The sequence below is a fragment of the Denticeps clupeoides genome, chromosome 2, assembly GCF_900700375.1.
Source record: "Denticeps clupeoides chromosome 2, fDenClu1.1, whole genome shotgun sequence".
NCBI lineage: Eukaryota > Metazoa > Chordata > Actinopteri > Clupeiformes > Denticipitidae > Denticeps > Denticeps clupeoides.
In genome coordinates this window covers 20,716,577-20,733,849 of record NC_041708.1, presented here as the reverse complement: position 1 = coordinate 20,733,849, position 17,273 = coordinate 20,716,577, and the positions used below count along the sequence as shown (strand labels likewise).

The following is a 17,273-nucleotide window of genomic DNA, read 5'->3' as shown; positions in this document are numbered from 1 at the left end:
TCACAATTTTAGAAATGAATAATGAATTATACATTATATAGTAAATGCTAATAATAATAGTTGTGTTATGAATAGTCTGCTATAGCAGTCATGACAGCATTGACTGCAACAGTCACAAGACGCTCTGGAATTAATTATTTTGTAGGCATGACAAGAGCACAGTTCTTCTGTTCTTTTTATGTTCTTTTCCTTTTTTGTTGTTGTTGATGTTTTTTGTGGCAGTGGGGGAAGCTGTTATGGAACCCGGCTGGAAGCCTTTTAGTCCAACTCCCAAAATTCCCTCATAAATTTTATTTTCCTTCACAGCCTCTTAAAGAATCTGGGCCAAACATGTTCCTCTGGAGGCTAATAATAGAAGTGACCCAGAGCCAAATATTTGCCTGGAAAGGTCCGTAAAACAGCTTCTGCTGTCTGCTATCAAAACATTGTCCTGCAGACCCAAACTCCACTTCCACACTAATTGAATCAGGACTGGGGCCCACAGTCCACCGAGGGGAACCATGTCGTTCTGGCCTATGTGTAACAAGGGGAAAAGTCACTCAGGCCTCCAAGACCACTTCCTGTGGGATGCTGAAATGTTGTCCGGGAGTGGCAGTTCCAGGCTCTGTCCTTCTCTTGCCCTGGGGGCAACTCTGTGTTCTCAAACCTCAGGCTGTCCTCTGTGCATCTCCAACGGGAAATACCACAACTACAGAGAGCTCAGTGCCTCAGGGTAGAATGTGCGGGTTCTTAACAAGTAGAGGATTGTCTCCCACCACCTCCTCCCTCGTTTTCTCCATATCTGTCTTCCTTCTTCATCGCTCTGTTTGCCTTTCAGAGTGAATAGCCTAGGTCTCCAAGCATGATTTGGCAATATTTAGCTGCCTTTTGAAACAATGTCACAAGACGCATCGGCGAATTTGATTGGACTCAGTGGGCTTTTTACAGCTGACTTGAATATAAATATGGAAAAAATAATTAATTTTAGGCCTTATCAGGCCGTTCTGCTCCACAGCGTAGTTGCCACTTCTTATTTTATTCTTCTTATATTTATAATTAAGTAGACTTCAGCCCTTTTGCTTACCTGACTTGTTTAGTCAATTTAGATTTTAATGAAAGTCAAGCTTCCCACTGAGTAATATCGAACCAATTTTCAAACCATTTAGGATACTCTGAGGAGTATTGATCAATGAAGGGAATTTTTGGCAGGAAAAAATAAAAATACTGCCAATGACCTACGGCAAACCTTTTCAGTGCCCTTCAGCGAAGTCGGGCAATAATGGTGAGATTTGCACACCTGTTTCCAAGGAAACAAAGACTCTAACAAAGACTGCCATTTAATTACTCCAAGTGCTATTAAAAAGGATGAAATTGTAATATTTTGTTCTCATTAAGCTTGTCTGGGTTCTTTCATTCATTCTTTCTTTCTTTCTATTCCTCTAATGATGCTGGCTCCTCATTTGCCCATACATGAAGGCCACCGCTGTGCCTCCTTAGAACACACATCACTTGTTTATCATTTATTTAATTAGTTACCATAGAATGTTTGCAACTTCTTTGTCACCTACCTTATTACTCATCAATGAGGGTCATTTATAATGAAAATGTCCCTTATTTTCTGTTTTTCATTCAGCGCATGGGCCAGATCGGGCTTTAAATTATGCATTTAAATGCCAACTCATTTTGCAGCTGGGAGATGGGGCCGAGCGACTTAAGAACGCTCCCCTGACAATTAGCCCTGGTGTCAAAGATTTTTTTGTACGGAGGTCTGGGTTAGCAGAGATTTTTTTTTGTCTCTTCTGTATTTATTTGGCTTCTATAAAGACCTGCAGGCAGGAGTTGCAAATGCTCAGTGACGATCCGAATGCAATCTGCCAGCACTTTTCAACCTTCACACCTTTTTGAAGACATTAAGTCTCCATATGGTGGTCAATCTGCATTTCAGAGGGAACCCATTTGATTAAACAGGTGATCTTAACAGTGTCATGATGTTATGCTTCATGTTATGCCTCAGCCTACATAATGACCAAATTTACCTCTGCAAGATTTACATCAATATACACACAAAGAGAATGTTTCAGGGGATTTGGAGCTCCGTAAATGGCAAAACTCACACAAAAAAGAAGGAATGCAAATGATATAACATCTTCTTCACACAGAGGCTCTTTCTTCAGGACCACGTGAGCCCTGTGGGCTCCTTGGCCTAGTAGGGCTCTTTGTAATCCACCCCTATAAACCTTTAGCCACATAATCCATTGAAGCCCTGTAAGAAACATCAATAGCTCTCAACAAACACAGCACAAACCTCAATTAAATTAAATAAATAAATGAAATGAAGTGTTGAACAGAGACAGTATGAAAAAAGTTTCCTGTTCCCTTGAGAGGCTGATGGAGAGAGTGGCTCCATGATAGCATGGTCTGCGCTTCACGAGCCTAAGAAACAAGTTTAAATGCGAGTGACTCACTCAGACACTGGCCATCGATCACAACCTAGTCATGAATTATGCATTTTCCATCTGAGAAGAAAAAGAGAAAAAAAAACTGTCAATACTTGAAAGCATATCTGCTGTGTGTAGGTTAATGATAGGATGCAAGTCTGGTCCCTCTTTTCCACTGTTGTTGTTGGCTTTATTATAATTGCTCCTTATGTCGGTATAATTTATTTACGAAGAGGTCTTCCATTACCATAAATCTGGCAGTGCAGTGAATACATCAGAGCTCATTTTGCTGTCGGTGCACACAACTCCTGCTGGTTGCTAAAGCGATTTGATCATGAGAGAAATCAAAGAGACGTGAGGGCCTTTCTCCTGAAGCACTATGGGAAAGGATGTTTACTTCAATCAGCCTTGCTGAGCAAAAGCGAGGAAGCAAGAGGGCGAGAAGTGATAATAATGATAAGGAGTCGGTGGTCATGTAGCAGGTTAGGGACAGACATGCGGGTGTGTCCGCTGGGTCAACAGGAAGCAGCACTTGCTGTTTGGAGGAGTGGCATGAAGGCTGAAAGTGCAGATGTTGATGGACCTTTCCTACTCGTCGCCACTCAGTGCGGGTGATGCAAATGGTCCAAATTCCTCTGTAGTAACAGAGATAATTACGGTCTTCTTCCTCTAGAAAAAAAAAACATAAAAATGGCTTAAGGAACACAGAGAATTAAATAGCACATTTACTTTTACTTGTCACCCAATTATGTCCAGTCACCAAACCTGAGCTACTGTAAGAACTGTGTTTGCTTTCAATTGTTTAGCTAATATCTGTCTTTTTTTTATTTAAATTTGTTAACTTAATTAAATCCTTTGGAGCAGCTATTTGCAGCCAGGACTATCAGGGCGTGCTGCTGTGCCAAGAGATCAGTAATTATGCATGTTTGAGTGTAATGCTCATCGGACAGGGTGAGCAAAACAAAACATGATGATGTTGAGCTGTCAGGACCTCAGATAACACAGTATGTTTCTGTAGCATGTTTTGTGCATATTCCATTCATTTTTAGTGGATATTTATGTTTTATCCTCTTATACTGCTGTGAAATTTTCAATCATGTGAATCTGTCAGATTCTTGGATTAGTGGTAAGACCACCACAACCGTCAATTTTGAGTCTGTGTGCGACTGCTCCGGAGGGGTTATGCAGGTTCTGGCTTCATAGATTTATAGGAAGCCTCTCAACATACTGCCTCTCAGCAGTGTTTTGGTTGCTACTGAAAGCGAACCAGACGTACTTGGTATGAAACCCACATTCAGAACCACAGACACCCAAATCCTGCTTTAAACAAATGAAAATAGCTGACTTCCAGATCCCAGACTTGTAATGCATTTATGAGCTGACTGTCATGAATTGTATTTTATCCATAATCATAGTCACATACACACAGCATGAAACCTTCACTAGAAAATTGTCTTTATCCCCCCCAGATTCAGACAGGTTTAGGAATCTGAGGTTCACGAATCTAAATTCAAATTGGGTTAAAATAATCTTATTTTATCGTATTTAAAAATGAGTTCTTGGCTTGTTTGTTGGCTCAGTGGTTAACTGATTTCTAGTTTGTTTTTTAAAGGTCAAGGTCACTTTGACCTCACATGTTCACTTGGATGAACTGATGAACTGATTAGATTTTGGGGGTCAAAGGCCAAACTCACAGATGTCTATCATGTAATGGGATGCTTAGTACCTTGAACTGAAGTCTGAAGTCTAATCTTGATCTTATTTTGGAGACTGTGTTGTTATATTTTGCATGTGCCAAAATAGGATAGAGAATGTAAAGCTATTATTTGCTTGGTCATCTCAGAGTGGTTCATGATGGTCTGACAAAATACATGACAGATGTTTCGAAAGTAAATAGAAAAAAATCTGCATAATAAATAATTTAATATAATAAGAAGTTAGGGTGCACTAAAATGACCTGGTAATTACCAGGTAAGTCCAGTGATGAATGAGATGGTCTTCGGGAGCTTTAAGGTCTTGCAGCTTCATGTAATGCAATTTTCATGAAAAGTGAATTAATTGCACCTTCGGTTAATAGAATTTTTTAAGACACTGACCTATAGATCTCAGCTGTAGGTGTAAGGATGATGGATCAGAAAGGAACTGGGGCAGAGAGCGGTGGAGGGATGGGCCCAGAAATACCTGGCTCTGTGTTTGCTTTGACAGCGTCTGAGATGAGACTCATCGCCGTGCTTGCGGGCGGCGGTGTCCTCAGTCTCGCAGAGCAGTGCTCGGTCGACAGCAAGCAGATGGTATTTGAGTTAGAACCACCATGAGAGATCGCCCCTGTCCTGATCACCTGTCCTGTTTCCATTTCGCCTTTTTCCCTCAGCTCCTATGAGACAGAGGAACAGAGAAGTGAATATTTAGCCGCAGTTTCCTGAGAGTTGTGGAATTAGTCTTCCAGCCCACACACACAGAAACACACACACACACACACACACACAGATTATGTGTGTGGAGAAGAGGGGTATTTCTTTCCACACAGACACTGAAGCCCTTGCCAAATTTTTTTTTTCTTTTTCTAAATTTGTCTTGACTTTTCCTCCCACTGATGAGAAAGACAAACAGCAAGAACAGACAAAGAATTTTCAGTGGAGTCATGCTCCAGCCTGCAGATCCGTGGTAAAACCACGCACCCCACCAGACCCTCATACAGTTACAGTAGAGTACACCCTATCTCATTTCTGGCATTTACTAAAGAAATGAGTGCTCACAGGGTTAAGTTAGGGCTTGGAATCAAGCTTGGGCTCTTCTGCAGAGGGGGACAACAAAGTCAAACAGTTTCTTTCTCTCTTTACACACTTGCATAAGCTCTGCCTGATGTGAACACCGTCCCCTCCCACCGCCTCCCCCATTAATCTAATTGCACAGCAGGCTTAACTGGCTGTCTACAAGCCACGGCGCGGCTAATTCACTTTCTGCTCTCCTGCCTCGATTTGTCATCGGCCTTGGTCTCATGTACCCTTATACAGCTCTCAGGACACAGCCCATGCAGCCAACACATGTAGGTGTGAATTGACCGTTCAAAAAAGAAAGAAAATGTGTACCATTGGATTAAACTGTTTATAAAACTATTAAAAACACGAATGTGTTTATTGGTGAGACTTTCTCTTCTTTCGTCTGCTTTCCTCTCACAGCTTCAGTTTATTTGTATGCTGTAAATCGTGGTGGTTAGGTGCATATTCCTCAGCGAGGGTTCATATGTCAGTTATGCCAGCATTGCCCTGGCAACCATTCCTTCAAGGCAAAGACCTCCCTCTCTCAGGCTTCACTTCAAAGTGTCCCCCTCTCCACTTTTCTCCTGTTTCAACCCTCCCCGTCTTTTATGCTCCCCTCTCTTATTTCTTCTCCTTTGTGGGAACACGTGATTAGAAGTGAACCTCGCTTGGTTCGGCCGATCGGTTATCAGTGAGTCTGTGTGTGAAATCGATCCAGATTTTTTCTTGGGCTAGTTAGACAGTCGGGTGCAACTTGGTCTTCATCAGCAGAAACACTGATCTTTCACCAGTTATGATTACAGTATGTTAGCAATTAGCTGCTGGGGGGGGTGATGCAGCACGTTCTGTTTAGATCTTGAGATCTCCAGAAGTTTGCATCTTAGGCTGTAATACACTTTGAAGACAGACGCAAGGTCACTCTCTGTCTCTCAGCTTCTCTCTCACTCTCTTTCCCCTTCTGTCTCCTTCACTGACTAATTGCTAATGATATGAGGCCAATTATCAATAGCAATGCAACCCAGTGCATTGGCTGGGCTGTGAGTAAGCTGCCTTGTCAGTGGTCCAGCTTGGCAGTAGAGTGTGGCAGCCTATGCTGAGTTGTGTCTCAGGCAGAGGGCAGGGAGCTTGTGTTGGATCTGTCAACCTCATCTACACAATCCCTAACCAGACTGCGGGGTGACTGCTCAAAGTTCTTCATCCTTCTGTGAACTGGGTATGTGTGGGTATGTGTCCCAGTTATTAAAGAGAAACAGCAAGATGATAGGAGTGGACAATGAATTTGCACTGAAAGATCTGACAAGTAGCAACAGTAATGTTTTTTTTTTCTCCATGCCTAGTGACGAAAGAAGGGAAGAATTGTGTAGAATTGCACCCATCTGTTTTTCCGCTCAGCTCGAGAAGTTATTGCTTTGAAGGAAAAAGGTCGTTGGCGACGCTGCCAGTGACAACCTCCCTCGAACCAGTCTGATGACTGAAGCCACTGCAGATATTTAACAGAACTGTGCTGATCTGTAGGTCGCACTGTCTTGCTGCTGGGCACTGGGCCAGCCTTGGTTCAACCTCCCGCATCACCCTGGCAACCAGTTCTTCAAAGTCTCTCGTTCTCCCTCATACACTTCAAAGCCAGTCCCAAGCCACACTGTGGTGAACAGTCGATTGTTCCCAGCAGTCCTACTTCGTCCCGGCTGAGTTCTGTTCTGTGTTCCCATTTGCACACAAGCTGCATTATTGCTGGTTAGCTTCAGTGTGCAGAGCCAGATCCATTAAGCATTACTGCATGTTGAAACGCTGCAAAGCCTCATGGGCCACACGCTACTCCTATTCAGTGTCTTTGCTCTGCAAACTCCCCACCGCCAGTGTTTATCTTCTCATGCAATAGTGGATGGGAAACTATAAAAGGATTTAAGTATTTAAGTAAGAAATGCAAGCAGTAACAGAGATAGAGAGGGGGGGGGGGAGAGAGGGTGGGATTACAGAGTGTGTCCCTGGTCTCTGCCAGGAGTGGACAAGTGGACAAAACAAAACTGTGAAATCGATCCCAAGTCTGACTCCCGGCTCCAGCAAGCACTTGCGTGCCGCTAAGAGAAATGATCCGTTGCGCTGAGCCACTAATACTACCTCCAGGAAGGATGTGCTGCTCAGTTTTATGGGTTATATGGGCCCAGCTTTCCCCACCTAGGGTGTAGACAGTCTGGCCATATAGAGCAGGGTCATGACCTCTGGTGCAGACAAATGTCTTCAGAGTCAACTTAAAAATCTAGACTCAAAATAATATGTTCTTTAACAACTCCACTCAAATCAACTCAACTTATTATTTTGATTTGTTTTCTGAATAAAATATATTTAAATAATTGGTCAAATTTTGGCACTGGTGCGTAGTAATGCTATCTGTGATCCTGTAAGGCCATTCTGGAGTATCGTTCAGTTCTACATTTTACACTGTGGCTGTAGATAAGAAATTGCAAAGATGATTTTTCCCTCTTTGTTCTATTCTTTGTGATCTTGTGGGATAAAAGTTGTAATGGAACAGGGTTGTCTTAAAACTCCTTTCTGTCTCGTCCTTTCTTCTTTCTCAGGTTGACCTTGGGTTTCTTCGCTTTGTGTCTGCCATCGGAACGCAGGGAGCCATCTCCCAGGAAACTAGTAAAACATATTTTGTGAAGACTTACAAGGTGGATGTTAGTTCCAATGGAGAAGACTGGATTACGCTAAAGGAAGGCTCCAAGCAAAAGGTAAGAGACAGTCTACGATAGTCTTTTGAAAAGGGGGTGTGAGTCTCAGAAGTGACAGAATCATGTGATCACTCCCTCTCTCCCTTTTTCTAAAGTGCTTTTGTGTGTGGAGTGGGGGCAGGCCCTGCATGAGTTGATGAGCTGACATTTCAGGGCTGGGGTGCCAGGCGTGTGGGCAGGAAGCTCTTTAATAGTTAGCGTGGATGAGTGGAGCGTCTGCGTGACTTTGCAAAGAAGTACTTCTGGAATTTTCCGCCGAGACGAGCCAAAGCCCATCCAGCCGAGGAGGCCTCATTCCTTCATTGTGCATTTTGTGTGTTCTGGGCTAATGACAGCACTACATCTTGGTTACAGATATAGATTCTACACAGAGCCATAGTGGCGTAGCAGAGGGGGATTGGGACATGAAAAGAATAGTGAGCCTGAGGTATGATAACACGAAAGGGATGAAAAGGGAGAAAGAAAGTGACATGACTGACCTTTCAAATGTGAGCGCAGAGCAGATGCCCTCTAATCTATAATGAAGAGGTTAATGAACGTTCATTCATCATTTAGCAGCACTTCACAAGTAATGGACTTCTCCGTCAACATGAGCACACTGAGACTGATAACACAAAACTCTAGTATCTATCTGATCAGAGACACCGTGTTATCAGGGTCCACAACAACGGCAGCCTGGGGCTGCGGCGACGGAAGATGACCTAAATATGTTGGGTTACTGGAGCAGCGTTGCCAGGCGAGTCAAGGACTCTCCCGGCACATGGTCTAAAACAAACAATTCATTCATTATGGATCTGTCTTTTGTGTTGTGGCTGGCAGGTTTTCCAGGGGAACACCAACCCTACGGATGTAGCCCGTGCTCACCTACCAAAGCCCACCCTCACCCGTTATATCCGCATCCGACCAGTCACCTGGGAGTCGGGGATCGCCCTCCGCTTAGAGGTGTATGGCTGCAAGATCTCAGGTGAGTTCCCATCGTCCACTCGCTCCATCGCTCATTTAGGTTCATATTGTGGGGAATAAGAAAAACAGATCCATGAATTCCATCCGTACTTGAATAATTTGGTCTTTTATACTCCAGGCAAAAATTCTGCTCTGTGTGCGTTTGTATGTTTTAAGATGCGTTAGCAATGATAAATCACACCTCTTGTATGTTTTTCACAGCTTTCAATCTTTATTCACACCCTCATCAACCTTTCATTCACACTATCTTATACTCTTTACTGAATAGATGAGATAGACATACAGATAAAGGCAGGCAGCACTGTCTGATATACACTGCTCCAAAAAGTTAAGGGAACACAAAAAAAAGACATCCTAGATAAGAATTTTTTGTTGCTGACAACAAAACACACACAAAAATTATTAATGGAAATCAACCCATTGAGTTCTGGATTTGGAATCATACTCAAAATTAAAGTAGAAAAATACACTACAGGCTGATCCATCTTTGATGTAATGTCCTTAAAACAAGTCAAAATGAGGTTCAGTAGTGTGTGTGGCCTCCACGTGCCTGTATGGCCTCCCTACAATGCCTGAGCATGCTCTTAATGAGGTTGCGAGGGGTCTCCTTTGTGGTGTGGACAGTCTGTGGTGCAACGTGGCGTTGGTGGATGGAGTGAGACATGATGTCCCAATTGTGCTCAATTGGATTTAGGTCTGGGGAACAGGCAGGTCAGTTCATAGCATCAATACCTTCATCTTGCAGGACCTGCTGACAGACTCCAGCCACTTGAGGTCTAGCATAGTCTTGCATTAGGAGGAACCCAGGGCCAAGCGCACCAGCACATGATCTCACAAGGGGTCTGAGGATCTTGTTTCTTTACATAATGGCAGTCAGGTTCCCTCTGACTGTGTGCCCCCCAAAGAAAAACTACCCCACACCATTACTGACCCACTGCTCCAGACTCTTTCACATCTGTCACATGTGCTCAGTGTGAACCTGCTCTCAGGTTCAGAGCACAGGTGTTCCCTCAATTTTTTGAGCAGTGTGTTATTGATGTGAGAAGATTATTATGAATTTATGTTACCTGATGCTTGAATGCAACTCATTTAAAATGAATGTTCCCAGTCTGTTGTCAGCTACTATATGAAACTGTACAACACAACAGGTAGTGTGTTCTTATAAGTTGTACGTCTGTGTGTTAAAGTCTATTTTAGAGCCTGTCACCTGGCCTGGGGACAGTGTGGGGATGTTGTTTTCAATCGATGACTATTTTGAGAGCAATTGATGAAAGGCCACCCATGTGTATATGAGTGTGTGCTTGCTGCACGAATGCGGGTGCACAGTTCCTGTGGCACAGCTGGGATCGGATGCATTTGGGCCTGTCACCAAACCGCGCAGCAAACACATCACAGCGCAGAGTGCATGATGGGGCCACCCCAATGACATCACGGATGTATGGCATGCTGCTGAGTGATGCTGTTGGGTTGGGCAAATGATGGGGTGGGGTGCTGGTGGGGTGGGTAACGCTGCAGGGCATTTCACCATTCTAAATTAAAGATTCATCACCATTGAAACCATATTTACAGATGCAACTCTTACTTATACCGTTACATCACTTGTCCTATGTTTGCCTACTGAATAATATGCTTGCATGTCACAGAAGGAGAGAGAGAGTAAATGAAAGAAATTACATTACATTTATGGCATTTATCAGATGCCCTTATCCAGGGCGACTTACAATTAGTAGTTACTAATTGTAACTACCAATTGGCGAGTGTGTTAGTCACTAGGCTACAACCACCATGAAATTGCCTAATGTGCTTACATACATTCAATGCATTGATCGGGCTACATTCTCTTCAGAACACTTAAATATGACCCACGCATTCAGATTTGTAGAGAGGTACAAACACACATACAAATACATAGGCAGACATTAATAGCCCTCTCCTTTGCATTTGTAAATAAGGCCAGCTGTGTGTGGCCGCAGTGGCGTGTCTCCAGGGTCATCTGCTTCCAGAGTCGCCTTCATGGGTTACCACTATGGGTGTGTCTGCTTGCCTGTGCCACTCTAAAATCTGTCCCCAGTTCACAGCTGAGTGCCATTAGCTTCTTTGGGTGACCAGGCATGCAGGCGTACAAAAATAAGCTCAAAGATTGTGTTTGCATCTCCAGATGTTTCTCCAAGGGTTGGAGTGGCAGATTTGAAAAGCTGCTCCATCACCATGTTTCTAACACTGCTCAGAACCAGTGCAGCTATTTTCAGTATGGGTATGGATATGCTCTGCCCATCCAGTGGATTATAAACAGCCATGTTATGCCTAGTAGAATCGGCTCATTGTCATTTGGCCGTGGTCAAACCCTCACCATTCAAAGGAAAAATATCTGAAATACTGTAAAATGTCCAGACTCACAGAAAAGCAGCTGATTAAAAGTGAGCCAAAAGTCTGTCCGCCAAGGTGCAGAGAGATGGAGAGATGAAGGTGATGCTCGTATTACCCTAAAAGAAAGGGCAGCTTTAATTAGACACCTGGAGGCTACAGGCTGCAGAATCGAGACTGAGATTGGAGGGAAGTGAGGAGATCTCCTTATTCGCTTCCCACCAGCCATTTCCTAACGTTCCTGCTTCCTTTATCTTTACTTCTTTCTTCAATTATGGTCCTCTGCTGTATAAGCCTAAGCTCTGGGAAGCTCGTTGTTCATCCTACTCACAACCTGATGCAATCGCACTTTCGTTTAATAATACCTCTAACTCTCACTCTATCTCTCTCTGGGTAACACTTATTATCACGTTGATTTTATTCATCCTGGCAGATCTCCATCCTTCACTGGGCCTTTAATCCAAATCACACCATGCTTTTGTACAACAGAGAGCTAGAGAGAGAGATCATACTTCCTCTGCTGTCTCTATTTGTCATTGCTTAACCATCTAATGGTTGTGTTCCTGTGTGGGTATTGATGGAATCAGTTAAATTCACATATCTGTTTTTGTACCTACAGTGCATCCAGAAAGTATTCCCTTTCCAGATGCACTGGAACTTCTCAGAAGAGAAATCAAAATGCACTCACAACCCTTCTCTACCTACCTTTTTCTCTAACCCACCCAGAGTACCCATGTTCAGGCATGCTGGGCATGGTGTCTGGCCTTATCACAGATGCCCAGATCACAGCCTCCTCCCACACCGACCGCAACTGGGTGCCGGAGAACACCCGTCTGCTGACCAGCCGCTCTGGATGGACGCTGCTGCCTCAGCCTCAGCCGTACACAGACGAGTGGCTTCAAGTGGATCTGGGCGAGGAGAAACTGGTCCGGGGCCTCATCATCCAGGGAGGGAAGCATCGGGAGAACAAGATCTTCATGAAAAGGTTCCGCCTGGGCTACAGCAGCAATGGCTCAGAGTGGAAAATGGTTCAGGACACAAATGGCAACAAGCCCAAGGTGAGGAAGAGGAGGGGGACAGTGTCACGACTTCTGAAATCTGTTCCCCTTGCTCTTTAATGTGCAGAGCTTGAGCATGAGCAGGAGTAAGAAAGCGGGAAGTCGGAGTCGGTGAGATTAATAATTGAAAATGTTCTTCGGTGCCAGCAGGGATTGGCTTGTTTTGATGCCGCGCTGCCCGGCCGCCCTGTTCTCTTAGTAACCCTCTCACGCTGTCAAGCCTTTCAGCAGAATTAGTTACTGCAGAGAATTGCGGTGAGAAGGAGGGGGGAAGAGGGCCGCAAAAGGACGTGCGATACAAGATGTGACACTTTAAGTACATCACAGATGTAGGTGTCAAGATTTGAATGCGTTGGAAATTTGATTGTGACTCGACTTGACTGCTTCGCTCTGTTTTGGCAACACTGCAACACCTCATCTCCAATTACAACCGCCAGGTACATAAATCTCTCCCAGACATCTGTAATTAAAAGACAGACGTAAGCTTTACGTCCTGCTGTCCTACTTCAATCCTCCTGTCTCGACTGAGAGAGGGAAGGACAGCAGGAGAGGACATTGGTTGATCTCCTCCCTCTTTCCACACCTTTGTTCTACCTGGGGAAGCTGTTCTCTCCACATCTTGCTGAATAGCAGTGGCACTTCAGAGGCTTTGGAATCAAAGCGCAATCTCCGAGCATTGACTTTCTGCATTTTCTTTCCTTGGACTTTGGTGTTTTTTTTTTGTCCCTCGTGTCCCCAGTAGGGGCTCTCATCTATGAGCTAATGCTAATTCAAACTCTAATGTTTGAAGAGGTTGAAGAGACTCTTGCTCTCAATGCCATGGTTTGATCAGAGTTAGACGAACAAAATCGCCAGAGGGACATTTGGAAGTATGATGGAGAGTCGTTAAGATTGTCTCATTTCCTTTTCGGTTCTCCTTTGTGTGTCTTTGTGACTTGTAGGACCCTTTTCTTATTCTCTCCTTTTTATGTTTTTTCTTCTGCTGCAGATTTTTGAGGGAAACCTGAACTATGACACTCCAGTTCTGAGGACAGTGGAGCCCCTGCTGACTCGGTTCGTGAGGGTGTACCCTGACAGGGCCACTCCTACTGGGATGGGACTACGACTTGAGCTCCTGGGGTGTGAGATCGAAGGTAGGCCTCGTAACGCGGACCACTTTGCAGAGCAAACTAACTTTAAAAGGGCTTTTTTTCCACTTTTTTCCACATAGTGTCTGCGAGAGAATAAAGTTCTATTTTTTAATGTTTCTTCATGATTTATAATCAAGAGGGTGTATATCTGATGGGTCCATATTTGAGGTATCTTCAAAATGAACACTTGCAAATAAGGGTAGGAAGGGTAATAAACTCTGAGGTTGGTCTCAGATCCGCAAGCCAATCCTTGAAGGTTGCTTTTAATTAATCATGGTTTGGGTTGATCTGGTTTGGTTTGCCAGTGTGCACTTTGCTGATTAATGGGGATTACAGACACGATAAAAGCTGCAAGTGTGTTGCCTGGAGGCAGCGTGTTTGTATTTTGAGTGGTCAGACCACTAGAGAGAGAACCTAACCCTAATCTACCCAGTCAGGACAGTTGTCCTGCAGATGTGACCTAAACAAAGCAACACCCATCCATAAATCTATCTATCTAGCTATACCTGTGAGTTTGTGAAGAACCCTTTAGGAACTCAGAGTTAGCAGATGCTGTGGTAGAGCCCTGGCTATACAGTAGGGGTGCGGAGCAGAGTAGGGAACCCACATGCGGAGGCCCTGTGGAGTGTAATGACGGGCTGTGTTTAGCCCGGCTGTACACCAAAGCTCAGGGTGGAGCCTCTGGCAGCCAGAGAATTACGGCTGAGCCAGCTATATATACCCAGCAGAAGATAAAAGGCACGTGTGTTAATATAGCAAACTTGATTGCTTTGGTGATCGCTTGATTTGGATTGTGTTTGACGTCCCAGCAAACGATGCAAAATAACATCTATTTGTGGTGACTCTGTGCCGACTTTCTTCATTTGTTTCTGTCTAGCTCCCACAGTTCCTCCCACGACACTGGCGCCCAGTACCGCTCCATCGGACGAGTGTGATGACGAGCAGGCCAACTGCCACAGTGGAACAGGTGATGACTACGAGCTGACAGGTGCTAACACCACCCCAACGAGACTGCGGCCCTACCCCTATACACAACCCACTACACCTGCACTGCAACAACCGTCCCCAGATCCCTGCCTTTAGCATGACTTGTACCACCTTCACCTCTATTATTTTGAAGACCTCAAGTCTGATGCAACTTTTCTCTTTTCACACACATTTCTACCTTTCCTTTTGTCCGCAGTCTTTTGGTGTGTGTGTTTGACCAAATGTCCTCATAAAGACATTTTCTTAAGCAATAGACACAAATAATTTGTTTCTGCCTAATGAGATTAGGTTTTGCAGCAGAGCTTGTTTTAGGCTTAGCCAAGTTTTGTTGAATATAGTTACACATTTTGTTATATAGTTCATGCTTTTGTTATATAGTTATCACACAATGTCCTTTCAAAGCTACGTGTGTCTGTGTGTATGCGTTATTGGATAATTGGGATACTCAGATCACTTCTGTGGAGGGGTGAAAATGAAACCGTGTATAATCTAATCTATATTGCAACTTTCTAACAAGCTTCACGGTTCTGGTTCTGCAGGTGGGACAGTTTTGCCAGAGACTACAGCAGAGGTGGTGAATACTCCAGGACAGACAGGTGATTACATATTCTACTCTGCTTTGACTGTCCAAGTATTTTCCATTTTTTTTCCATTTAATTCATAATTAATTCACAGGTAGGGTATGCATCAGTTTTGTCTATAATTTAGTGTTGGTAGATTATGTCTGCTGTATTATTGAGTTTTATGTTTGGTGTGCGTTGTTTTGTCTCATGTCTGTGGTAGTTTGTTTGTCTGCGCTTGTTTGTGTCTGTGACCTTGTGCTTTGCCAGCAGATCCTTGTGAGCGTCACTTTTGTCCCAACCAGTGAATAACTGTGAAACACATTCTGAAACGCAAGAGAGCTTGCAGAGAACCACTGCAACACATATGCACTGACAGAGCTCTCTTCTGACCTGACCTTTGTTAATTAGCGGATAGATGCATCCAAGCATGTGTTTGCTTCATTGTGATATGGTATAGATTTTGTATGTTTGCAGTTATGAACTAGTCTTTTGGACTTTGATGGTTTGTTTTTGTCCACTGCCGCAATGTCTCCTTGTGTGGGTCTGAGATGAAAAAAAAAAACAAAAAAAAATTGTAATTGGAAAATGGCACAGACTAAAGACATTGTGGTTTTTCTAAAGAGTGTGGTTTTTCATGGGAATTCTTTCCTTTATGAAGAATGGACAAGTGGACATGATTCCTGTCTGGGATTCAGTCTTTTATTAAAGGGCACATCAGCTCATTTTCAGATTATTGGGAGAACAGAGTTGACGTTGCCTGGACAAAAAGCTCAGTGGCCACTACTCAGATCCAAGATCTGCAGTCTTGAGCCCTTACCTCTCCTATCCTTTATCCCTCCCACTCTTTCTTTGGTTTCTCTCTTTCACTCTGCGGGAGTTTACACTGAAGAAACGTTGCTCTATTGCATTAGCCGTTTCCACTGCTCACTTCATCAAAAAGGGTCTCTTGCTGGGATCTTCCAAGGAAAGATGCTGTCTTATCTGTGCCCCCTTTCCCTCTGTTGTTGCACTCTCTTTTTCCCCCCAATCCTTTCACATCTGCGTGGTGTCCACAGCTTTCGTATTTAATTAACTCAGGTCAAGCTTTGAGGGCCCTGTTTGTTGTGAGCAATTTTGCTGTGTTGAGCACAAGAGCGTACATGCAGTTTTTAATAGCCAGTGTCTCATTTTGTTGGAGCATTGCTCTGCTCTTTACCGTGCTGTCCTTCCCATTTGCTTGGTTTAATTGTTTGTATTTTTCAGCCCTCAGCGTTTCAGCTTTTCATGGATCTGTCACATAGATCTTTACTGCCCTCTATTGGGAGCAGTCTTTTTAGAAAAATATTATATTAATGGACAACCATAAATGAAATATATACATTACCTACATACATGCATTAACCGTTATTGGGAACAAGATCACTAAATTAAAGTGCCTGTTTATGTCCAGGATACACATGGTTTGGCTGTGACTTCGGCTTTCATGATCCTTCTTTCTGCGGCTGGAGCTTGGAGGATAATGGCTTTCAATGGCAGATCCAGTCCAGTGGAACACCCACTCTCAATACTGGTCCCAACATGGACCATACAGGTGAGAAAAAAAGGCTGAACCCCACAAATTAAAAAATCCAGTTCATTATGTCATAATTATTTCATTATATCCTATTAATCTTTTCTTTAGGTGGCTCAGGGAATTTCATCACCCTGGCAACCACTGCCCAACAGGCTGAGGTGGCAAGGATTGTGAGTCCAGTGGTTGCCAGCCAAGATTCAGACCTGTGTGTCTCGTTTTGGTACCACATGGTGGGCTCTCACATTGGTACTCTCCACGTCAAACAAAGAAAGGAGAACACCCAAGGCAAGGCTGACATCCTGCTGTGGACTGTCAGCGGTCACCAGGGCAACCGCTGGAGGGAGGGTCGCGTCTTGGTGCCCCACTCCAGCAAACCATATCAGGTACAAACTGATAAGATATTTGAAAACTGGTTGCACCCTTCTGCTACCCTCTCATGATCCCATCAGCCCGACCTCCATGAGTGGGCGGTCTTACTCACACATTTATTATTTGAAAACATCTATTCATGTCCAGGTCTAGATATTGGTTTAATGCAGGGCTAAATTTGATTGGTTGGCAATTTATTTGGAATGGACTCACTAACTCAGCATCACTGATTACATTCTGTTCCACAGGTTGTTATAGAAGCAGTGGTTGAGAGGAAGAGTTTTGGTGATATTGCTGTAGATGACATTAAGATCCTGGACAATCTCAACATGGCCAACTGCAAAGGTGAGCTCAATGTGTCGACACTTGTTTGGGTGCA

The 17,273-nt window shown here is 43.9% G+C and overlaps 1 protein-coding gene across 2 annotated transcripts in view; it reads left to right on the top strand.

Annotated features, from left to right (window-relative positions):
* nrp1a (neuropilin 1a) overlaps positions 1-17,273 on the top strand; it is a 49,629-nt gene that overhangs the window by 29,411 nt on the left and 2,945 nt on the right. The window contains exons 7-15 of one of the 2 annotated variants that reach the window (XM_028970818.1): positions 7,753-7,908; positions 8,728-8,872; positions 11,962-12,293; positions 13,282-13,426; positions 14,301-14,411; positions 14,950-15,006; positions 16,403-16,543; positions 16,634-16,908; positions 17,143-17,239. In XM_028970818.1, coding sequence (XP_028826651.1) covers positions 7,753-7,908; positions 8,728-8,872; positions 11,962-12,293; positions 13,282-13,426; positions 14,301-14,411; positions 14,950-15,006; positions 16,403-16,543; positions 16,634-16,908; positions 17,143-17,239 — 1,459 coding nt within the window. The remainder of the gene's footprint in view (positions 1-7,752; positions 7,909-8,727; positions 8,873-11,961; positions 12,294-13,281; positions 13,427-14,300; positions 14,412-14,949; positions 15,007-16,402; positions 16,544-16,633; positions 16,909-17,142; positions 17,240-17,273) is intronic. The other variant, XM_028970819.1, reaches the window with a different exon arrangement.